Raw genomic sequence first — 26,507 nt, forward strand, 5'->3', positions numbered from 1 at the left:
CCCTTGTTAATTACTTTTTAATTAAAATATATAAAAATAGTTAAGCCATAAGATTAATTTAGAGTATTAAGATGTGTGGCTGAGATTTGTTCTCTAGTTATACACTTAAAATTAGTTAAACATTGATCACTCCTCTATATATATATATATATATATATATATAATCCATCGCCATCTTCATTACTTTCCCTTTTCCTTGAACATCATTTCTTCAAGCTAATTTGTTAGCAATGTTAGGAGAGGAAGAGGCATTGAATTTGAATCCATTCGGAGATGGAATTTCATGGGTTAGGGCTTCGATGATCGGAAGTGGGAGTTTTGGGCGGGTTTATCTCACTACTCTGCGAAACCCCTCTTCCAAATGAAGGTTCAATCTGATCCACATATTTTAAAATTTAAAGCTATAATTTGATCTTAATTTTAGATTATAATACTATAAGCAATATAAGAGGACCCTCTTTAATGTTATGTAATTATTGTCTCATTTGCAAATTCATCTTGATATGTGTATATTGTAACTAGTAAAAGAAAATAAATTGAATAGATGTGAACATAGATACTAATACGAAAATAAATTGCATAGAAGTCAGCATAGATACTAATACCTGATTTTCTCCAACTCAAAGTCACGTAATTACATGAAAAGAAGTAATAAGCATCTGTCTACAATTCAAAGTCACATAAATGCATGAATTATTAAAATAACCACCGGCAACGGTAGGTGCGGAACCATTTTAGATACTTTAAATTTTAGAAAAACAACAACAAAATCATGCAAAGCATGATATGTATATTTAAGTGAAGTTAGTGAAATGGACGATCACTCTGTTTGCCGAAAATGCCACGACCATAATAAGTGGTAGAAATGACATCTCTGAGAAGTGGAAACTGCGACAACACGAAAGAAGAAATGGGAAGACATGTAAGTGCACCCACTGGCAATAGAATCCATGCCTTCTTCTGCCTAAACACTAGATACAACGTCGAACTAAAGGCAACCATCATGAACAAGATGGACAGGAAAAGGATAAGCAGACCAATGCAAAGTCGCTTGGGCAGTGCATACAGCAAGTCTTGCTCTGCATAACGCGAGGTGAGACTGGACAAGAACATCAACAGTGAAGTGGTGATTTTAAAAACCGAAACTGCATCTGAAATTGCAAATATTGTGAATGTGCTTGACTTGTAGAACATCGGATAACCAGACTCTGATTGGTTGCCGCCAAGAACTATGATAGCTGCAGCAGTAATAGTACATGAGTTAGCCGTATCATTCATCCATTTCTCTCCTTCTATTTTCAGCTCTCTATGTTCTCTAGTAATTGTTTCACCATTCTTATTTGGATGTATCCTAGTAAATGGATTAAGAAATTTACCAGCTTATTGATTGCTTCTATTCTACTACTAATATGCTACTATAAATATGAATATACCTGAAACCATTGTAATTCACGTTGCATCTGGAGAGCTGCACCCGATACTAAATTGAGCTTGTTAGGAGGTGCCAATCGTGCGGCCAAGTGAAGGATTGAATTACCAGAATTGTCGATTACTTCTGAATAGTTGATTCTGTAGTTGCTCGTACGATATATGAGATTAAACCCTTTCTCACAACGGTTCTTGACGGCCACATGGAGAAAGTTCTGATTCAAATAATTCCTAGTATGAATTGCAAAAGGAAGTGTCCTTACAATTTCCTCTACAACATCATTATTTCCTGATTCAGCTGCTGCTATAATGGTGTCTTTGCAGATAGTTTGTGCTTGTCTGTAGTCTAAAGGTTCTATAAGGTTGCATAAATATTTCACAAGCTCCAGCGCTTTCTCATGAATCAATTTCTTTTCATGAAACCAATTAATGCCAGGCGCTGAAATGCAAACAACATGCGAAAATAAAGCATGTCACATATATAGATTGCCTGAGAGTAATAAGATTCAAGTATTTGATAACATGGCAAAGAGTTGAGTGCATTTTTAGGACACCTTGGAGCCTCTGTACCAAAACCATTTTAGATAAGAAATTAGTAATAGTTTTGAATGTCTACATGAATCACTTGCCTAGAATAGTTTGGTTCTCAATATCCAAAGATTGTGGCTTCATATCAATCTTCAAAATACCTTCAAAATTTTAAGGTAATACTCAACTAAAATAATAAAATACTCACACCAGTATATGGGATGTTTCCGGAAGCCGAGTTGATCATCCTCGTCCGTGGAGAATGTTGTTGATCTGGATGCTATCTTCTCCAAAACTCTACCAATGGCCATATAGGGATACTTGTGAATCAAATCCAACGCTATATCTGATCATCGTAATTCACATATAGTATATACAATTAGAAGCTGTTTTGATGTTCTGTATGATTATATATATCTTGATAGATTACTTACCAAAAAAGTCAGATCTGATCATGAGAGGTACAAGCGTGAGGCCTCCATCACTATTGAAAATCAACAACTAAAGAATATTCCTATAACCGTGATGGGGGAATTTGTTGATATTGTTCGAAAGGTAGAGCAGCTTAGGAAATCTGGTGACCAGCATTTCCGCAGCGTGATAGTTCCTCGCGGATGCAGCAACGTGCAGTGGGTTATTCCCAACCGAATTCATTAAGGTTAATGAGGAGTCATCAGTGATCAAATCAAGCAGATTGGACACAAAGCTTTCTGTGCAGGGCTGTTTCTGAATACGAGCTCAGCCTCCTTTGCACTGCCGCAGGATCTTGATCCAAATGTTGTTTAGCCATGTCCCAATCACCCCACAGCGCAGCTCTGTACAAATCCGAGTCTTTATGCCAGTCTTCCCCTATTCATCACCATTACTAACTAACCTTAACTAATTTCATTTTTAATGCCATGTGCTTTGTGTGCATTGTTGCGTTTGCGTTTGAGTGCAGATCAGTGTGTATTGTGTGTACTATATTATGGTTTGTTTGTGTTGATAGGTAAATATTTTTATAACTATTTGAAATTCTATATACGGTTGTGCTAGTGTGCTAACTATCTTAATGTGCTACTTGCTAACTAATCAACACATTATATTAAAAATGTCAACACAGTAACGTGAGTATGTCAACAAAAATTTATCTTGACATTTTGCTCAATTACTACTAGTTCACTAATCAATACATTATATTAAAAATGTCAACACAATAACATTAGTACGTCAACACAAATTTATCTTGACATATACAAAATGACAACACAAATTTGTGTTGACATATTCATGTCAAGGGGAGTTTATCCATGGTCAATTTTGGAACAAATCCAAAAAATTATATTTGTACATCGTAAAAAAGATATATTTGTTTTGTGGAATTAACCATTTACTTTCTTTTGGAAAGAAATTATGTTCAAACAAGCAAATATGTCATGGTTACAGGAGTCTATCCATCGTGTATAGGCTTTAAAGGCATCATGGCAGAACCGTCGAGGTTAAGTAGGGACCTAACATATCGAATGGAACAATACATAGACAAGTAAATCCCTTATGAATTTGAATTCTAAAGTATTCTTTAATTTCATTTGTTGACATTTTAATATAATATTTTGATTTAGTTAGCAAGTAGCACATTAAAATGGTTAGAATTTGATCACATCCCTTCTATATACTCCCACTATTTATTTTGGCTATAGAATTCAAAGTACAAAATTAAGTGGAAAGTATGAGTATTAATTCCATGCAAATCCAAATTAAACGTTCTTACAGAATTTAGAATTGAAGACTTTAATTGGAAATCCGAGTCTCCAATTCTAGAGTACCAAGGTACCCTAAGGATTAGCGGCATTGTTACCTTGGTAAGTGCCGGTGGAGGAAGAGCTCACCATGCCAACTGCCGAACTGGATTGTTGCAAGGTCGATGAGCTAGCCATCTATTCTCGTAGGATCACAAATTGTCTTTGTTTATTCCTTTGTAGAGCTCACCATGCCAACTGCCGTGAATGAAACCATCTTCCTACTTATATATTTTAGTCTTTGTTTATTCCTTTATAGGATCACAAATTGTCTTTTTTTTTAATGTACTCTATGAATGATACTCATTACCTAGTGGCGATATGTTAATGAACAAGTATAAAATTTAGGTCAAATATATAAAAATTACGATACACTTTTATTTCAATTGTGTATGCCAGCGGAATGGATAAGGTGTGCCTAGGGGTGCTTAAACGTTTCTTCGGTTCTCGGTTGATCGGAACCTAAACTGGAACCGGCCGATTAATTGAGAAACCGGAAAAATCTGTACGGGTTTTGACCTTATAAATAAAATCGGTTCTGGTTCGGAATCGGAGCCGACCGGTTCCTAACCGGAAACCGGATTATAATTCAATTTTATCTTTTTATAATTTAATTAAATTAATTTTGAATTAAAGTAAAATAATTTGAAACATTGAGTGATTTAAAGAAAAAGATAAAAATATGTAAAAAGAAAGACATGTTGTAGTGCGACTTGAGAAGTAAGATTAATTTCGTGAAGAGTGTGTTTGTTATAATATATAATTTCAATTTTATGAAATGCAATTTGGATTTTTAATAGTAATTGATTTTCAAATTTTCTATTTGATAAAATTAAATAATTTTTAAAATATATTTTAATTTCAAATTCTTTTGTTTGGTAAGGGAAAAATTAATACTCCCTCCGTTCCTGATAATTTGTCACTTATTTCTTTTTTCGATCGTCTCTAAAAATTTGTCACCTTTCACTTTTACCATTTTTGGTAGTGAATCCACATATTCCACTAACTCATTTACACTCACATTTTATAATAATAATAATATATAAAAATTGGATCTACCTGCCACTAATTTTTTCAACTCACTTTTTATTACATTACTTAGAACTCGTGTCGAGTCAAATGTGCTAAGTAAAAGATTCGAATTGACTTTTAATTAAATAAGATTTTAATATATTTTGAGCTGAATGGGAAAGGTGCATGTGTCGTGTGTGTTGTGTTTTTTTTATGTGTGTGTGCAACACTGCGGCGTGTGTGTTGTGTCACATGTGTGTCTACACTAAGAGATAATATTAAATTTTTGTGTATGTTTTGAATTTAAAATATTTAAATTTAATTACAAATTCAAATATTTTGCTGCACTAAATATTAAATTTGAAAATGAATGTTACCGTTACAAATTAAAAAATAACACACTATGTATAGTCATGTTTTACTCTCTATAGCTCCCACTTAAAATAAAAATAAATAGAATTCACTATATTACCATATCCCAAGTAATTTGTAGAGAGAAAAGACACTCACACACGCCATAGAAGACGAAGAAAAAAATATGTTAAAAGTAAATATTTTTAAAACACTCTAAAAACACTAATCACCGCTTTTTTTCATCTTATTATCTTAATTATCTTCATTATTTCCTTTGCAATCTTTTTAAATCTTAATCTTCATTAGTTTTGCGAAGCATGTGAAGGCCCGACAGAATACTTTCTGATTAGCTTTCTAGCATAGCTAATTGAATCTACGAGTTGATAAATCTCATTAAAGTTGCAATATTCCTAACGTTTTGAGGTGTTAATTGCAACTTTAATGAGATTTATCAACTCGGAGATTCAATTAGCGATACTGGAAATCTAATCAGAGTGTATCCTGTCGGGGCTCCACATACTTCGCAAAAATATCGTATGGCCAAACCTCCTTTGAGGAAGCTACAAAGCGTTGCTCCAATGGCTTTTTAATGATCAACTGTATTTGTAAGATTAATACTAATTTGTTTAGGTTAATTATTATAGTTGCTTTTAATATAATTACGATTGTTAATATATGATGAGCAGCCATGTTTGTTGGGCTTCCATTGCTTCTGCCCTACAAAAATATGGGGACTAGTTTTGGAAACAGAGTCAACTTTGCCGTGGCCGGGTCCACCGCAATTAGACATATGATTCATCTGAGAATGATTATGAAGACGAGTGAAGTTTTTTTAGAAAATGAGCTCATATTTATAATATGTCAGGTGAAAAGATATTCTAGAGAATCAAAACAAATCTAAAAAGACTAAAAATAATAAGAATAATACAAAACTATATTCTAGATTCATGGAAAAAAAAAACAAAAGAGGTGGAACAAATATATACAACCAATACGATCCTATATCATACGAATTCAGTTATCTTTTGATTCACCATATGTTTCTTTTAGATATATGTTTTCTTGTCGATAAGTTATGGTCGTAGTATTATAAATAGAATAGATTGTTTTGATTTAATCATTCAAAGAATAAACTATTTTCTCTACCAATCGATTGTGTTCATCAAATCGTAGCTATCCAAATCTGCTCGACAGAAAAACCCCACATGCATAACTAGGGTTGGCAAAATATACCGAAATACTGCACTTACCGTACCAAAAAAATATCGAAAATACCAAATTTTCGGTATACCGCACTTTTCGGTACGATATGATACCTTACCGACAGATTTAGGTACGGTAAAGGTGTAAATTTTGTATATACCGCGGTATAAGGTATTATACCGCACTATACCGTTAATAATTATATATATTTAATATATTTATTTATTTATTTATAATATTTATCATATTTATTATTTTCAATATTTTATATAATCAAACATGTTTGACTTGCGGTATACCGCAAATGTCGGTAAGGTAACGGTTTTCATATTTTGACATACCGACTTTTCGGTATACCGAAAAAATCGGTACGGTATGGTATCATATTTTCTCGTACCGTACTTTTCGGTATAATATGTGGTATACCCATTTCGATATGGTATACTGTACCGATCCAACCCTATGCATAATCCTACCCCTTCGTCAGCCGAGCCGCAAAATTCACCACCAAGCCCCAATCTGCGCGACGAGAAATATCTCCCGCGCACCCGATTCCGGATCGCCGAGCCAAATTTGGGCCGCCGATCGTCTATCGCCGCCGGCAACCATCAAGGGAAACTCCATTAACAACTAGTGCTTTCATCGTGATCTCGTCTTCCGATTGCAATCATCATTTCGTCCAGCTACGCCGACTATAACCATTGCCAATTCAAACTCAACCATACACAACCGCTACCTGGTCCGGATTTCCCTACCAAATAGCTTCGCCACACCGCTTTCACAATACCCCACACAACGTTCATCCGCCGTTAGACCTTCTCGACCCCGCAATGCGCCAAGAATGGCCCATGGGGCATGCCCGGGGGGGCGACAGTAGCCCAGCCAATCTGGCTTCCGGTACTTCTCGCCCGAGGTATCATACAGAAGGAGAGCTTGTTCCTCGTGCTAACAGCAGACGGCAATCGCGACCCCGAGATCCCACTCCTTAAATTCCTGCAATGGAGGGACTCTATCATTACAAAACTTGATCGATTGATAGATGCCATGGATAAATTTTAGATTTGTTTGGACGACATGGATAGTCAGGTGAAAGTATTCCGTCCGCCGACACGGCCTGATCCAAAACCACACTACAGGCTACAAGCGCCCGTCGTCCGATCTCTCCGGAGATCCATACTGGGGATACGTATACCCATCATTCTTTGAGCAGCCGCTGTCCATGGTGAGTGCGTCGCAATTCCACCCCGCCTACCAGCCACTGCGACTAGACATGTTCACGGTTCGAAAAACCAACAGTTCACGGTTAAAAAAAGTATAAACCTGAAACCACTGGTTTTTATCGGTACTGTTAGAGTTTTGTATACTAGAGATCATATTTCGAGTGATTGGATATTGTAAAAACCCTTATTTTATTTTCATAACAATTTTTTATTATTCCGAACCTAGCTAGTTGGAATTTGATTATTCCATGAATAATAAATAAGTGTTTCTTGGTGAGTCCACTCTTGAAATTAACAAGATATTAATTATTTAAGTCTATAGTCAGTCATTAATTAATTAATGGACATTTATATCTTTAGCGTGAGAAATAACTTTCTAAAAGTGAACCCGAGTTACTTGTAATTTTGGATTAGGATGGGTAATTCAATATTATTACTGTAGTGGTTGATAATAATATTTCAATATGAGCTTGAATTAAATTTGGGGTTCAATATAATTAGAAATGAGCAATTGGGTGTGACCTCATCCAAACCTCCATAGATATCTAACTGACCCAATATGTAATTTAATATACATAGGAGAATAGGGAGGTGATCAAATGAAAACTCTAAATATTGTACAAACTCAAAACTATGATCTGGACCATTGAAAAATGTCAATGGATCACAAAAAAGCATCAACAGGAAAATGTCAATAGAATTTCAACGGTAGTCAATGATTGATGTTGTGTTGATACTCTGTTGACATTAAAATTTTAAAATTTTACACTGTTGCTATTATATTGAAACTGTGTTGAAGCCGTGTTTAGGAGTTTTTGAGTTTGTACAATATATAAGTTTGCATTTTATCACTACCCTAGGAGAATAAATGATACACATAATACTTTTTTATTTAGAATTTTCATTCCCCCTCTCTCTAGGAGGGGCCGATTTTTCCCTCTCTATGTGTGGGAGTTCTATCTTCTTTATTCAAGTCATATATTTTGATAAGATCAGCCCACCTTGATATCGAAATATAGTTCGGGAATAAGTCAAAAGATTTGTGATCATCATGTGGAGAAGTAGCGAGCAAACTTCAATTCTTTGGAGAATCAAGAAGATATTAAATCCTCTCTGTAGAAAAGCATGATCAAAAGCATGTTTTAATTTAAGTTTTGAGCATGATATATGTGATAATTACACGAATAGGTTTTGTCTAAATAATCTGCTAAATAGATCTAATTCTCTGATTTATTTGTGCTTCCGATGCCAACCCCATACCATCAGGTTCCAGTTCAAAAATAGTGGTTTGTCAGCTTTTTAACAAAAAAAATTTGGAAATTGATTTTTCAATTCAGTTTTTATTTATTAAAATCAATTGGTCATATACTTAAAGTTAGATCTTAATATTGGACTTGGGACTTTGAATTGGAAGAGAGTGTATGGGGTTATTCTATTTTATAACCACGCACTCTTAGATGTGTTACTCTTCGTTTCAATGTGCCATAAATGTTATTTATCATTATCGATTCGTTTGTATGTATAAATTTATGTATATGTTAACTAATAAATATTATTCCTCCGTCCCATAATGGATGGCACACTTGGAGAATGACATGAGATTTTAGAAGATGTTTTTTATGTTAGCTGGAGAGAGAAAATAACATATTCATATTAATGTGAGAAATAACTTTTTCCTGACTAAGAAATGTGATATCTTTGTATGATAAATTAAAAAGGAAAGTGTGACATCTACTATGAGACGAAAGGAGTATTATACACATTAAGAGAATAATTATTATACAAATTGGAGGGTTCCATGTTCTTGGAGTGATCAAACTAGATTTTGATGCTAATCCTTATACGTTGGGTTCATTGATCAAACCGTCCTGAACACTGTCAAGGTACAAATATGTATAACACCAATGTTGAAATTTTAGTATGAATGGTAAGAGTGTTGAAGACTGATTACTGAAGAGGAAGAAGAGCAACAAAGGCCGACAGAGAACCACGTCCAAAACAACACGAACCCATCGCACTCCGGACGAGGTGTTAGACTCAACGACCCAAATACTTATAAAAGTACGCTTAGTCTTGTAGTTCGCCGACTTTAATTAACTCCGTCACATAAAAATATGGGCCTATGATATGACACAAGAATTAAGACAAAATTGATATAGTAAGAAATATGAGGAGAAGAGTAGTTAAAGTAGTGGTAGTGGATAGTGAGACCCATAACTATTAGTTTATCAAATGTGTAATGCCAAAATATGTTTGTCAAGTTTATCGCAGCCTGTTAGTATGTTAATGTAAGCAAGGAGGGAACAACAATTAGTCAATGAACGAGAAGTGAAGTAAAACGGATCAAAATTTGATCTCCAAAGCAATTATCAAATAGAATTCTAATAGTATCAAAAGTTAATTGTATAGACTCGTAAACTTTTCTCCTTTTTTACTTATCAAAATATTCACAAGAAAATAATGGGACTTAAAAACCCTAACTAACAAAAAGAATTTTCTTCAAAACCTACATAAACAAGATCAACACATCTGTATAAGACGTTAATTAAATCTTGTTTATACCTTTATATTTTACATGATGAGACTTAGGTGGAATACGCTGCCATTGTTGAGAGTTTTTCTCATATGGATTGTCTATGCTGCATTTCTTTCCGTTGCTTGATTGTTTGATTATGGTTTATTAGAGATATGGTTTATCTAGTTTAATATAGATATGGTTTATCTAGTTAAATTAGAGTCAAAATAGAATTATAGTTCATCCCACCAACCACACTGCCACGAATGATGGATAGTATTTTAATGCTATCTTGAGATCTATTATTGTTATATAGCCCATCTGGATATTCACATCGATCAAACATATATGGATTTCCTTCATATCCTGCACTACATGTGCAGCATTCTGTTGAAGATACATACTCATATTCGTGATAATAAGATAAATATCTCTTTTGATATTGATAATAATCAAACAATGATCCACTTTCACAATAATTTGAGTGTGTGTGGTATTCAAAAGGATCGGTAATTTTTATCTTGCAACTATTTTTATCAAAGGACTGATATCCATAATGAGATGGAGATGAGCAATTTAAATTGTAGAACGATCTTTCATTACCATATTCCCACTCAAGTACCAACGGCACAAATCCAAACTCGCGATCAGATGGATTCGACAGATCATTCACAAGGCCTTTATACCTTTTGTAATCCTCATTTTGCAACCATTTCTTATCAACAGGAAAAACATACCCACAGAAACTGTTGTTGGTTTGTATACTTTGGCAAGTAAACTCAAACTCTTGGACTCGTCTTGGAATTGATGTTTGGCAGCAATTTACGCCATTGCAACTGATCACGTCTGTAGAATTAGCATCATCACACATAGTACGACTAACGTGTTGTAGTGTGCTGAGACTGTGAACGGACTTCCTGTGAGTGATACAGGTAGAGATTCTCTTCTTCGCCCTTCAGAGCAGTTTATTGGCGACACGGGAAGATTCACTATAACCACACCACACTGGCAGTTTATTGGCGACACGTATCCTATTTCACCTTTCTCTCCTAGAGCTCTCTCTGCTGCTGCTGTGTCTCCATATCAGTGGCATTGTCGTCTTGGTCATCCGTCTTCTTCCAGCCTTCGTAGTCCAGTTCCAGTTATGTCTGCTTATTTTAATTGTGAATCATGTGAGTTGGGTAAGCACCATTGCACTTCCTTTCCTTCTCGAGTCGAGACTCGTAGCTCTTCTATTTTTGATCTAGTTCATTGTGATGTTTGGGGTCCTAGTAGGATTGAGTCCATAGGGGTTTGAAGTATTTTCTAATTCTTGTTGATGATTATTCTCGTATGACATGGTTATATTTGCTTAAACAAAGAAGTGAAGTCCCTACTATTCACAAATCCTTTTACCAAGAAATAAAAACCCAATATTTTGTTGATTTGCGTATCCTCCGTACTGATAATGCTCTTGAGTTCACACAACAATCTATCTCATCCTTTTGTGAATCTCATGGTATAATTCATCAAACCTCTTGCTCTCACACTTCTCAACAAAATGAGGTAGCTGAGCGTAAGCATCGTCACGTTTTAGATGTTACGCGTACTCTTATGTCTCACATGCATGTGCCTAAGTATCTATGGTCGGATGTTGTTCTTACTGCATGCTTTCTTATTAATAGGATGTCATCTTGTGTGTTGCATGGGGATATTTCTTTTTCGTGTCTTCATCCTAATAAACCTCTTTATCATATTCCTCCTCGCAGTTTTGGGTGTACTTTTTTTTTCATGATCTTACTCCTGGGTTGGATAAGTTGTCCCCTCGCTCTGTTAAGTGTGTTTTTTCTTGGTTATTCTAGAACCGTAAAGGGGTACTGATGCTTTGACCCTCTTACCAAACATTATTATATCTCTGCAGACGTGTTCTTTGAGTTTTAGCCTTATTTTACTCATTCTCAAACTAAACCAACTAGCCAGTTAAATCCTATTCCTTTGCATGCCCAAACTTTTGTATCTCCTACGCCATCGACCTGCAACAACCACTGAAGCCCTTGAAACAGTACCAAGTACAGGCGCATGTCCATTGCCACAATCATCTTCGCCTCCAGCTTCTGAAGATCCAACTCCTCCTAATGAGTTACCCTGGCCATTCGCAAATGTAAACATACTTGTCACCAAACAGCCTGTGTTTAATCGTGTTTCCTTTACTCGATTGAGTGCTCTTTTCGTGCCTTTGCTCTTTGTCTTTTATCTACAGTTATTCCAACTTCTTACCAAGAGGCACTTAAACACCCTTTATGGAGAGCCGCTATGGATGAGGAGATGCGAGCTCTCTTGAGTCGTAGTACTTCATACTGCTACTAAGATGATTGGAGTCAAGAATCTACTTGGAGAATTGGGGTTCAGTTTCGATGAACCTTTACCGATGCATTCTGATAACCAAGCTGCAATCTATATTGCGAATAATCCGGTTTTTCATGAGAGGACTAAACATATTGAACATATTTCAAAAATTACTGACCAATAGTTACACGAATACTTAGCACATAGCAACTTTTCATTAAAACATATAAGACGCTTTTCACAGGAAACAAATGTGTTGCGTTGACCTAAATTTTCACGTGAAAAGAAAAAATGGTATAATTGTGCCTATATGTAATTCAGTAATTGTTCCTTTACTCTGAGTTTATCAAACAGATGGTCCAATAGAAATACGCCATTAAAGGATATTAGTCAGACCATGCAGAAGAGAATAATAAAGACAACATCTTAGCTAATTTATTCGTTTCATTTCCTTTAGCACAGAGGGTCCAAAGTGTTGGGATATTTGTATGCTTTTCTTCTTTCTTGAAACTTTGTTTTTGGCTCTTCTTAATTTGATTTCGAAGTGACCTTCACATTATTAAAAACAACATGAATATATATCAAATCAATCACACTTATTTCGACTATAATTGTATTAACACTATGATTGTATATTCACCATTCTTTCTAGCAATCAATGAAGATAACCTTTGTAGTTCTGGTCTTCTCCATCCTACACATTGCCATAACCCCAACACTTGCAAGTTCCATGTCGAAGCCCGGTTGTCCAAAAAAATGTTGAAATGTCACCATTCCCTATCCCTTTGGAATTGGTTCCAAGTGCAGTGCAAACTCCTCAGTTATTTGCAAAAATTCAACACGGAACTCCTCGAGGACGTTGCCATACTTGAGCATCATAAACTTGGAAGTAGTGAATGTTTCTATCTACGGTTTGGTTATAGTGAATCTGCCCGTGTCGCCTATAAACTTCTCTGAAGGAAGGCAAACAAGAGAATCTCTACCAATATCACTCACAGGAAGTCAGTTCACACTCTCAGCACACTACAACACGTTAGTCGTACTAGGCTGCAAGACTGCAGTGTGGTTTCACAGTAACGGAACACGAGTTGGAGGATGCTTGGCTATGTGTGATGATGCTAATGCTACAGACGGCATAAATTGCTGCAGAACATCAATTCCAAGACGAGTCCAAGAGTTTGAGTTTACTTACCAAAGTATTCAAGCCAGCAATAGCAGTTTCTGTGGGTATGCTTTTCCTGTTGAAAAGAAATGGTAGCATGATAAGGATTACAAAAGGTATAAAGGGCTTGTGAATGATCTCTCGAATCCATTTGATCGCGAGTTTGGATTTTTGCCGTTGGATTTAAGATAAATGGAGGCATTTTGTTGGAGCAACAGTTGGCTGCTATTGAGAAAGGCATTGAGAAAACCAGACTGTTTAGTTCTGTTGAATTGGCCAAAGCTACTGATGGTTATAATGAGAATCAAGTACTTGGCCGTGGTGGTGAAGGCGTTGTGTGTAAAGGGATGTTGGAAGATGGAAGAATCGTGGCAGTGAAGAAGTCGGAGAGGGTGAACCAAGGTGACGTGGTAGACTTCCTTAACGAGGTTGTGATTGTATCACAGATAAACCATAGGAATGTGGTCAAGCTGTTGGGGTGTTGTCTGGAAACTGAAGTTCCTCGTCTTGTGTACGAGTTCATCCCCAACGGCACTCTTTTCTCTCACATCCATCATCCACATGAAGATTTCCCCTTATTATGGGAAATGAGGGTCAGAATTGCCAAGCAAGTGGCCGGAGCACTTGCCTACTTGCATCTGCTGCATCTGCTGCATCTGTTCCTATCTATCACCGTGATATCAAGTCAACCAACATACTCTTGGATGAGAAATACAGAGAAAAAATATCAGATTTTGGGACGTCAAGATCAATTTCTCTTGATCAAACTCACGTGACTACCCGAGTGGTAGGCACGTTTGGGTACTTGGATCCGGAGTACTTCCAGTCGAGCCATTTCACTGAAAAGAGCGATGTTTACAGTTTTGGTGTGGTGCCGGTTGAGCTTCTAACTGGAGAGAAGGCAATATCGGTTGTTAGAGGTGAAGAAGGAAGGGGTCAGGCCATGCATTTCCTGCATTCCATGAAGCAGGATCAGTTATTCGACATTGTTGATGCAAGGGTGCTCAAAGAGGGCAAAAAGGAGGAGATCGAGGCGATGGCTGAAATCGCTAAAAGATGTCTTCATTTGAATGGGAAAGGCAGGCCAACAATGAAGGAAGTTGCACACCACTTGGAAGGAATTAAAGTAGAGATTCCTGAAAACCAGATACAAAGCAGTGGCTGTGAATGTGATCCAGTTGAAGATGTTGACTCTGATGGCATCTCTTCCATCTCAGAAATCATTGAATTTTCATCGTCTGATGAGTCGTGAAGAATATTACTGTGGCATGTTGAAGTAGTAATTTATTCCGGAGCAAGCAACCTATGATTTTCTTTATCTTCAGCTATTCGGATTCTGTGTGTATGTGTGTGTTTAGTACACAATTAAACTTATTTGTGTAACATAATACAGTATGTGCAATATTAATCATTAAAGACGATTATTAATTGCCTGGAAATTTCTAAGGAAGTGATTTCCAAAGCTTGTGTTGATTACTAAGTTACTGTTAGTGTTTCTACAACAATCTTAATGTGGTAAACAATCAAAAATCTAATTATAGATGCACCAAAAAGTAGATAGTTAGCAGCTAGAGTTCTTGAACTCTACTTCGTAAAACTAGCAAAAAAAAGTACTGATAATCTTCATATTCCTTATGTGCATGGCTATTCTTGATCCGAGGAAATCCAACTCTAGTTTTGCATAGTAAAATTGATGGTATAAAATGTGTGAAGTGACATAAATAACACTCAATACAAGATGCATAAGCAAGAGCCAGAAATTTGTACTATGTGTTTGCCTAGTGGTTTATATCCGAGGCTAAAAGATCGTAGGTTATTATTATTGCTTATTATTGCCTAGTGGCAAAACAGGGATACAATGAAACCAAAGCGTTGATTTGAATTCTTTATTTGGTACATCTCCGTTGTTGCTTATTATTGCTTGTTAACAGGGTATGGGCATGGTCACATACAATCTCTGACCTCAATCAACATTCATCCTATCGCAAGTGAGTTCAAAACTGCAAGTAAAAGGTATGTTCTTCTTCATATGTGTTATATACAAAATCATCTAATTATTGATTGCTTTACTGATGATGTGTGGAACTTATATTAGGATCAATTTGAATGGAAAGCTTGTAAAGGTGATAGCCATGGATTATACAACAAAGGAATGGTATTGCTAGATCTACAATCACTTGAAGAAGATGACCTCCGCATTTCCACGTTAACGAATGTGTGTTCCTAGCTGAGCGTTTCCTTTCCTTCTTCAATTTGTGATCATAGCAGCTTTGTTGTTGTCTATTTAAATAGTCTTTTGTAGAGAAGAACTCGTGTTCTTTATTGTTTTTGTGATGTGTGTTATTTCCCAACAATAACTGCAGTTAAAACTTGTTGAGATATGAACTTTGCTAAAAACTGGAGTTTTGGTTGAACACCAATGATTTTCATTGGAACTCTGCAGGTTAAAAAAAAGAATGAGGTTTCCCTTTATTACTCTCTCTCTGGCTATGCCTCACCGTAGCTGGTGGATCTTTGTCGAAGACTAGTTGCCCAGAAAAGTGTGGGAATGTAACCATTCCATATCCATTTGGGGTTGGCTCTAAATGCAGTGCAAAATGTGTTATTGATTCTTCCGAATGCATAGAATCCGCCTACACAATTATCTGCCAAAATTCATCCTAGGTCTTAATATCATCAACCTCCGAATGCAAGCACTTGTTTTAAAGGTTTAGGTAAGTAAGCGTCTTGAACTTGTTAAAACCTCGCAGGAATCTTTCCAATTCCAGACAGTTTGTTGTTGTTCGAAAAGTCCATGGCTATTGATACAATGCTACTCGTATCAGTTGATGAGGCGAGGGATTCGCCGAGTTTGGGAGGGTCTCTTAACTTGCAGAAGAAGAAAATAACTCATAAAAGATAAATGGCAAATAAAATATAAACTAAATTGATATTTCTTGAGTGATTAATGATATGGAATACTCCACACATATTTATAGTATGTGGGTTACAATAATATTCTATGGAAATAGAGTAAATCGAATCTACTACTCCCTCTATCACACTATAGGAATCTCGGTCGAAATATTACATAAATGGTAATAGGTCTCACATTCCACTAACTTTTTTTCCACTTATATTTTATTATAAAACTAATACTCTGTATGTCTTATCTCAAGTGATTGACTGCTTTTCGGCACGTGTTTGAGGAAAAATGATAATAAATAGTTAAAGTGTAGAGAAAGTAAAGTAAGTAAGAGAATAATATAGATACGACTCGCTTCTATATTATTATCTCTCTTACTGTACTTTCTCTTCACTTTAACTACTTATTATCATCTTCGCAAAGCAACAGCCAAAATGAAATCAATCACTTGAGATGGGACGAAGAGGGAGTATATAAAAGCAGGTCTCACATTCCACTATCTTTTTTCACAAAGTTTCCTTTATATTTCTTAAAACTCATGCTGAACTCAAATGGAACTTCTAAAGTGGGACGGAGGAAGTAATATCTAAGCAAATACATGAAAGATATGGTAAATCAATAACTAACCAAATAGTAGAGATTTGGGAGATATGCTCTTATCAGCTATCTAGTTGGATACTAAAAGGTCTTGAAGAAACTTTGCCACCCAGACTAGATATCCGCCACAAGGTAGTAGCCTATTTCATATCGACCTCATTGGTCGCGAACCTTACATTGGACACCCGACCATCCAACACGTCTTTAAAGACGCCTGAGTCGTTTAGGGCATTGATGTCATTGTTTGACCAAGTCACACCAAAGAACACATGTCAAATCCATAATTGTTAGTCACGACTGCTCCTAAGATGCAGAGTTGTTGGTATATGACTATATTATGCACAATTTTCTCACTTCCAACGGAGAAGCTATGTCGTGCCTCCTGCATATTCAAACAACTATTGTTAGTCTTAGATTTTCGACGACATCGTGAGGTATTCCTCGTTGGATGTGTCTCGAATGCCTTTGCATAATCGTTTTCAATTATTTTCACCTCGTGCTTTTAGCTACATGCAAGTACACATAGAATATAGTCTAACTTTTTCCTGTTGCGAGTTGTCAGAAGGTTGTCGTATGTTTTTGAAGCATGTCCCACTAATAATTGGGTCACGTTCTACTAATACATTTTATGCACATTTTTTTATAAAATAAATATGTAAAAAGTGGTATATGTATTTCATTAAACGAATATACCTACTTTCCAATTCGAGCTGAATCAAAGTAGGATAGATATTCGGGGACAAATACAGTGGTGGGGCGATGGAGGCCGATGGGGAAGGCCCCTCCATTGGCCCTCCATTGTGAGTGCTCTTACACGGCCAGGTTGTTACCCCACACATCCTCCCTCGGTGTGCGTGGGTGTGATTTTTCAGATTTATTATTTTTCATTTTTTAAAATAATGCATGCATTCATTATAACGCACAATATGAAAACTAAAGACGATGAACAACCACCCTTAATTGGTTCACCAAAATTATTCCCAGTTTGTCAAGATCCGTGACTGCAACTAACCCCGCACCATGGCACACGGACACCATTCCGTGAATACCTGCGCCGCCAAGAGTTGTCTCGCAATTCCGCCAACGCAAACCACAACATACTCCAACACAATCTAGTCAAATACATTTGTGCAACTTTGGTTTAAATATAAAATATATAGTTAAAAGTAAAATTGAGGGGGGACCAGAGGCCCCCTGGCCCCAACGTGGCTTCGCCGCTATACATACATATATGTATTTTGGTCCCTTATTTGACATAAACTTGAAGAATAAATTTATTATATTATTACATATTCCCTCCGTCCCCAAAGAATATGCACTTTGGTTTCGATATCAGTTTTAATATAAAATTAGTAAAGTAAGAGAGAGATAGAGAGAAAAAATAATTAAATTATTGTTAGTGGAGAAAGGGTCTCACCTCATTAGAGAAAAGAGTTTTCAAAATTGAAAAGTGTATATTCTTGTGTGACGGACCAAAAAGAAAAGAGTACATATTCTTGTGGGATGGAGGGAGTATTTATTTATAACTTCTATTCTTATGAGAAAACATTTTTAATTATCAAATGTGTAATCTTAAAATATGTTGGCATTATCAAACCTTAACTAAAAAAATATCATGTTTTAGACTGCTAAACAACAACATAATATTATACTGGAGTAAACAATTCATGATTTGTTGAGTTATGATTTATATAAAGTTATATTTGTGAAAAAATCTTGATCGGTTACAAAATCAGAACAAATCAATAGTTTGGTAATTTACAGGTGAAATCTAAAGCTGGTATGTAAAACCATAAAAAGACAGTAAAACCCTATTCCCTTATTATTATTAGATAATTAACATTTTAAAATTATCAAATGTGTAATAACAAAATATAATGTTTGTGTTTTTCTGTAGTTTCTCACTTCTCCATACCGAGCCGGTTAGTACGTTAACGTAAGCAAAGAGGGAACAAGAACAACAATTAGTTAAACAGATCAATTTGAAGCAATTATCAATTAGAAATGTAATACTATCAAAAGATTATCGTTATTGAGTCTTAAACGTTGCTCCTTTTTTACATGTCAAAATATTCACAAGAAGATAATGGGACTTAAAAACCCTAACCCTAACTAAAAAGAAATCGTATTTTTTCTTCAAAAATTGCATTAAGTTTCACCAAGGGCACAAGGAATGCAAGGAGGAGTTTTGGAATCTTGTGGCGGCGTGATTTGTTGCAAGCAATGGTCATGAAATATATGGCCGCACGGAAGAACAGCTACAGCCAGCAGATTTGGGCGCTCGTACATCGTTCCTCCTCCTGCCGGGTATACAACATCCAGTTTGCACAAGAAACACTTGTTCCCGCTTGGTTCTAAAACTGAATTTTCTTCAAAATCTACATGAACAAGATCAAAACAAACATATGATATGTTAACTAAAGCTTATTTAATGCAAACAGGAGGCCAAAAAATCATACCTTTCCATTTTACATGATGAGGCTTAGGCTGCCTTTGTTGAGAGGTTTTCTCATCTGAATCGCCCATGCTGTTATTCTTTCGGCCGCTTTGTTCTCTTTGGTATTTATACTATTGGTTTAATTGTTTGATTTGTTGTTAGAAATATAATCTACTAGTTTATTAGAGATATGCTTTAACTAGTATTTAAATATAGTTCAATTCGAGTCCTGTTTGATGGAGTACCAAATACATGTTTATTCTAATTAAATTCAATCATGACAAAAAAAAAATAGATTTAGTAACATTCTAACAAGTAATTAACCTTGTAAGACAAGGAAAATATTAAAATTAAATAAAAATAATACTAATATGATTATTTTCCTATTTACATGTACTCCTTTAGACGTACATGTTTCTTGATCCCTTGTAATACACATAAAAATAATATTAATATACACGATTAATTATCTTCAACATAAAATTAGTATATACTTAGTAGTATAATTTAAAAAATCCAAGCATATCAATTGCTAATCCTTTCGGCCTTCGAATTCGATAAGCCTCTTATAAATATTGGTGTTTGTCTTTTTCTTATGATAACTTGGAATTCGATAAGCCTCTTATATACATTAGTGTTTGTCTTTTTCTTGTGATAATCTACTTTAGGTTTTTGTCAATGGCATTTAAAGCTATATTCAGTGTTTTGATTGTTTTTGGTTTACTTTTTCCTGTTGGTGCTGTTCGTAATGTTTTTGGGTATTGTCACTTCAATGAAATTTATCAACTGGGTGATTCAATGAGTGATGCTGGAAATTTAGTTAGAGAGTTCCCTGTCGGGGCCTCCATAAACTTCGCGCGACCGCCGTACGGCCAAACGTTCTTTGAGGAAGCTACAGGGCGTTGCTCCAATGGCCTTTTAATGATCGATTATATTGGTAAGATTAATATTAATTTGTTTTGGTTAATTATTATAGTTGCTTTTAATTTAGTTACAATCACAATTGTGAATATATGATGAACATCAATGGCTGCTGGGCTTCCTTTGCTTCCACCGTACAAACACATGGGGACTTGGTTCGGGAACGGAGTCAACTTTGCCGTGGCTGGTTCGACCGCATTGACGTCTGAGGCGTTGGCTGCTCAAAACGTAACGAATCTGGTGACAAATAGTTCTCTTGGCGTTCAATTGGATTGGATGGACTCCTACTTCAATTCCACCAACTTTGATGAGATAGGTAAACAATATATATCCTTTGTTTTACTATCTACTCTATATATATGTAGTAGAATAATTAATATGGAGTATTTGGTTTGGTGAGTATATATAGATCGTTTCAAGAAACTCCGAAGTGCTCTGTATATAGTGGGAGAAACCGGTGGGAATGATTACAAAAGGGAAACAAACGAAGGAATTGATAAGCATGGTTCCTCAAGTGGTTGAAGCCGTGATTAATGGAACTAAGGTGAGTTGACATATTGATATTGATATGCATCAATTGGAGAAACTTGTCATTTTTCTAAAATATCAAATTAATATACTATCACTTTTCTACCTTTACAATTCCTGATTAATTCATATCCAAAATATTGCATTCTTCTACATTTATGGTGGTAAGTTTGCTAGATGATTCATTGAAGATATATTGATAAAACGAATAAAAAAAATACAAAGAAATTTAATCAAAATTTTAATCAATTGCAAAAAAGAGAAAAGTTATGATTTAATTTGCTATTTAATTAGTTATGAGATTGAAAGTTATGATTATGATTACTTTTGCAGAGAGCCATAGAGATGGGGGCAGTAAGATTGGTTGTTCCCGGAAACTTTCCGATCGGTTGCCTTCCGATATACAAAACAACATTCCAAGGCGCACCCTTTAACGAACAAAATTGCGTGACGGAGCTGAATGAATTTGCAGAGTACCACAACAAGCTTCTGCAAGAAGCCATCCTCAAACTCAAACAAGAGAATCCCAATATTGTCATAGTCTACGGCGACTATTACAATGCTTACCAAGATCTTCTCCGCAAGGGAAAAGAGAGAGGATATGAGGTCGAGAAGGCTTGTTGTGGAATAGGAGGGACATACAACTTCGATTTGAGAAGAATGTGTGGAGGAACTAATGTTAGCGTGTGTGAAGATGTTGATCGACATCTGAGTTGGGACGGCATCCACATGACTCAGCAAAGCTACAAACACATGGCTGCATGGTTGATACCACGCTTCTTTGCTCAACTCGCCTGCTTCTGATCATTTATCATTTTCTTTTTAATTTCTTGTTTTTTTACCATTCATTTTATTTTTCGATTCCAAATTTTTGTGCTACTTAATTAAATTTATTACATTTTTTTTTTGGATATATTTTGTGCATTACTCCTTTTTTTTTTCACAATCCTCTACTATTTACTTTCTACATGCTCCAAAACAATTATAACTAAATAAAGAAATATATTCAAAACTACTATTATGTATTGGTGTTCTATAGACTCCTATATTAAATCTAAGTGATATATTTAGGATAATGACACACTGAAAAATATTAGGGATCTTAGATTGATAGTATTATACTAGTCCTATGTCAGCTACTTACTATATTAAGTCTAATTAAGAGCCAATGTTAAATTTAAGTTAATTTTTATGATTTAAACTTAGTGATGTAATATTTCAATTTTAAAATTTATGAGACAAACCAGATCATACTTCACGATTTAAAATTAATTAAAATTTTATTACTTAAAATTCAATTACATAAAATCATAACTACAATATATTTTGAATTCCATTATACCTTATTTGATCTCTTTAGTAGTGGGCTAATATAAGTTTGAATGTATAATTTGGAGGAAAGAAGAGGTTTGACTTAAAAAAGAATATGTGACGTACGAATAGAGATGACAGTTATTCCCGTTAATGTTTTTCCTTTTACCAAAACGCAAAGCAACGCCGCTCTTTCTTTTATTCTTCACAATTTGGTTTAAGAAGAAAAGAAAACCCTTTTTCTTCTTTAATTGCAAACCCTGAACTATATATATAATCCATCGCCAATCTTCATCACAATCACTTTCCCTTTTCCTTGAATACCATTGCTTCTTTCTTCAAGTTTGTTGGCAATGTTAGGAGAGGAAGAGGCATTGAATTCATACGGAGATGGAATTGCATGGGTTAGGTCATCGATGATCGGAAGAGGGAGTTTTGGGCGTGTTTATCTTGCAACTCTGCGAAACCCCTCTTCCAAATGGAGCTCTCTGCCGCCGGTGATGGCCGTCAAATCTGCGGAGGTTTCCTCCTCTGCTTCGCTTCAGAAGGAGAGGGAAGTTTACTCCAATCTGCGGAGGAATCCTTACATAATTCAGTGCTACGGCGATGAGATTACAATCGGCAGCAGCGGCACCATGGCCTTCAATTTGATGCTCGAGTACGGCTCCGGTGGAACCTTAGCCCGCAGGATTAAGGAGTCCGGCGGGAATGGATTGGGTGAATTGGAGGCGAAGCTTCACACGAGGTCTATTCTGAGAGGATTGAGACACATTCACGAGCTTGGATTTGTGCATTGCGATTTGAAGCCTCATAACATTCTGCTCCTTCCAATCAGGGGCAAGGGTTTAGGAATTAGGGCCAAAATTGGGGATTTAGGGCTGGCGAGGAAGGTTAGCATTAGCAAGAAGAGGAAATTGGGGGTTTGTTGTTGGGAAGGAACTCCGATGTATTTGTCTCCTGAGGCGGTCATAGATCACGTGCAGGAGGCTCCGTCTGATGTCTGGGCGGTTGGCTGTATCGTGCACGAGATGCTGACCGGAAATCACCATTGAAGGGAAAGGAGGAAGAGCTTGAGATTCTGAGAAAGATAGGAGAAGGGCATGAGGTGATTGAAATTGGCAATGGAGTATCAAAGGAGGCTAGGGCATTTCTCAAGGGCTGCTTTGTTAGGAATTCTAACTTCAGATTCACTTGTGAAATGCTGCTGCTTCATCCCTTCCTTCAAGGTTTGGAAGATGATGACGTTGATGATGCCGGAGTTGATGTTGATCAATATGTCGTCCCTTTCGATCCGATTGAATCCTTTGCTCTGGTTTATGATGATGATGATGATGATGATGATGATGAGTATACTACCGACTCATCAACAGAGGAATGGAGCCATGGATCTGAGACAAACAGTGGTGATGCCAAATTCATATCTCAACAAAATGTACCTGTGGAAGGTTTTTGAGTTAGATTTGTAGTAAATGATCATAGAGTTTACTTTCCTTAACTGTATATGTTCAATTTATAGTCCACATAATTTGATTCATATGTAGTACATAATTTACAAAGGAGAGAACCAAAACAATTTTGTTGGATAATGTAAACAGAGATTCACCATTTATGTTATCATTTTTTTCCTGGAAGAAGCTCAGTTTGTTAGTCTTGTTACAGTTAATGATACACTATTAGTTGAGAATGCGGCAGTGGTGAAGTTAGCTTTTGAGGCTATCCAAGCCGTCCGTACAATTGACTCGCTCATGCAGACGAGCCCCAACTCTCCGATGGGGACATCCCACATCCGCATCACTGGAGGTGACTGATCCCTCAACGCCCGAAGCAGATCATGGTCCCCCACGCTCTCCATCAACACAATGTAGCGACTCTTGACAATCCGTGCAGTCTCTGTTAAGCTTCCCACATACATCTCATTCGTCTTCATCATCTCCAGGTAACTCCAGCAGCAACAACTTTGCAAGCATATTAACCAAACACTTGGTGATTTAAAAGGAGTGAAGATTTTCTTTTGGATAAAGTTGATAACCATCTTCAAATAATTGTGTTGAGTAGGATTAGTCTCCACCGATCTCGACACATTATTCACAGCAAGCATGATATATTAGTAACCATAAGAACTAGGAAAAGGTCACATGAAGTCAATGCCCCACACATCAAATGATTCTACATTGATAATTTTAGTCCTAAGCATTTCTTTCTTCTTGTAAATATATCCAATTCATAGATATTCATTGCAATGGAGAACAGAGTCTTGGCAGTCACTATCGATGGTTGGTCAAATTTTAATGATTTTCATGGTCTTCTATCTTGCTCCACGACATGCACATCCCCAACACAAGGTATCCCGTCAACCGCAGCAAGCCTGAGCAATCCACCCTCGCAGACCGAGCCCAACAACGCACAATCCTTGGCCCAAACAAGGCCTAGGCATGCGATCTCAAGCCCAATCCCGGTGGAACGATTTTGGTCACAAAATAAAAACATATCCAAATCAAATCTTGCTCTATCGGAAGAATTGATATGAATGTGCAATCCTAGCACCGCTGGACACTGATTAATACTGCCCAATATATCTGAATTCATGGGTTACGGAAACCTCGCACCTATTGATAAGTTAAAGTAGTGCATAGCCAGTATCTTAAATTCAATGTTAAATACATTAATTAAGATACAATAACTACTGAGACCTTGTTTTCCATTATATAACAAGAAAGACTTATCTCAATCTTAGCTCCGTTCATTGATATGCCATATTAGTATTAATTTATTAAAGGTGAGAAAACTTGCAGACGGACACTGCAACTTTCCACAATAAGTAGCTAAAGCCTATTCAGGTTGTGAAGTTCAACTTCTCTTCTACAAAGAACTGTGTTGTGAACATTGTCCACAACTAGTCTACTATGCAAAATAATTAACATAATTGTTTTTCATGTATTTAAATGCATATCAAACATCTTTTAAATGCATAAGCAAATGACAATGTGATAAGATTATTTCTTCTTGCCTTGGGTAAAAGTGAATTGTAGAGTTTACTGTATAAAAACATTTCTAATCGGGCCAACTGCTCGAAACATGATTTTCAGCATACCATCCCTAACACATTATTATTCTTTCCTTTCTACTACGGTTGAGTCGTATTCCTTTTTGGACCGTCCCGTTATAGTTGAGTCATTTCCTTTTTTTTGGCAACAAACAACAAAAGAAATTATTTGAATTGTGGATCGACCCTTTGAAAGCAGTGGCCAATAACGATTCATACAAGCTAAATCTTCTAATCGATAATTAGGCCAAAGAAAGAGCTTTAATTTCATTAATTTATTTTTATCTCTATCAAGATGGTTATTTTCATGTGAAACTTGGCTGCTGTTTGTTACGTTCGTTTCATTCCAAAATACTATATTTCTATCTATATAATTTATATTCTTTGAATTGAAACAAATTAGAATTCTCACTTTTCTACGACGTTTAAACGATAAAACATTTTCCGGAACAAGTAAATTAAAATGCTTTGCGTATCCAAGATTTTTTTATTTGGGGGTACGGAAAATAGTTCTCAGAGTTTAAAAATCCAAACAATTATTTTTGTTCTCTTAATTACATATGTCTTATATAGACATAAATTATATAATTTGGAAATAAATTAATTTTTTTTTACATGAAATATTTGAGTAAATTTTTAAATATTTTTTAATAGACAGTTTTTAGAATAAAACCTTGTGGATATAAATACTTTAAGCAAAATGTCAATTATTTTTTAAAAACTATACATATTTTTATGAGTTGTAAACGTTTTATATAGATTTGCACATAATTCCTGCAAAATAGATAAAATAGGTTTAAAGTAATTTTTTTTATTATTTGAGAATTTGATCAAGAAGTATATAAATTTACTTTTTTCAATTGTTTTAACAAATAAATAAGATAATACATCTATTCTTTCAATTGTTTGAATAAAAGTAAACTACACAAGTAAATTCATTATTCTAATAGAAAAGAAGTAAAAGGCTACAAAACTTTTAATTCTCTGAATAAAATAAAACATGAAATAAGTAAACAAATTGGATTAACAAAACTAAAACAAAAAATAATTGAAATAAGTAATACTATATGATATACGGTAGAGCTTTTATATGTAAGAATAAAACTAAACAAGAAAGGTAAAGAAAACATGAAATAAGTAAACAAATTGGATTAACGAAACTAAAACAACAAATAATTGAAATAAGTAATACTATATGATATACTGTGGAACTTTTAAATGTAAGAATAAAACAAGAATAA

General features: G+C 35.5%; 1 protein-coding gene and 3 pseudogenes across 1 annotated transcript; 3 read left to right on the forward strand and 1 right to left on the reverse strand.

Moving 5' to 3' along the window:
• Positions 1–804: 804 nt before the first annotated feature.
• On the reverse strand, positions 805–2,610 carry LOC125206107. The gene is made up of 5 exons (XM_048105409.1): positions 2,478–2,610; positions 2,165–2,302; positions 2,058–2,117; positions 1,434–1,867; positions 805–1,335 (listed from the first exon to the last, which is right to left on the reverse strand). The coding sequence occupies exons 1-5, from the start codon at positions 2,608–2,610 to the stop codon at positions 805–807; spliced, it is 1,296 nt and encodes a 431-aa protein (XP_047961366.1).
• Positions 2,611–13,020: 10,410 nt separating this feature from the next.
• LOC125206108 lies at positions 13,021–14,776 on the forward strand (annotated as a pseudogene).
• A 5,365-nt stretch (positions 14,777–20,141) lies between these two features.
• LOC125206109 lies at positions 20,142–21,716 on the forward strand (annotated as a pseudogene).
• Positions 21,717–22,454: 738 nt separating this feature from the next.
• LOC125204481 lies at positions 22,455–23,854 on the forward strand (annotated as a pseudogene).
• The last annotated feature ends 2,653 nt before the right edge of the window (positions 23,855–26,507 follow it).

Source organism: Salvia hispanica, chromosome 2, assembly GCF_023119035.1.
Source record: "Salvia hispanica cultivar TCC Black 2014 chromosome 2, UniMelb_Shisp_WGS_1.0, whole genome shotgun sequence".
NCBI classification, from domain to species: domain Eukaryota; kingdom Viridiplantae; phylum Streptophyta; class Magnoliopsida; order Lamiales; family Lamiaceae; genus Salvia; species Salvia hispanica.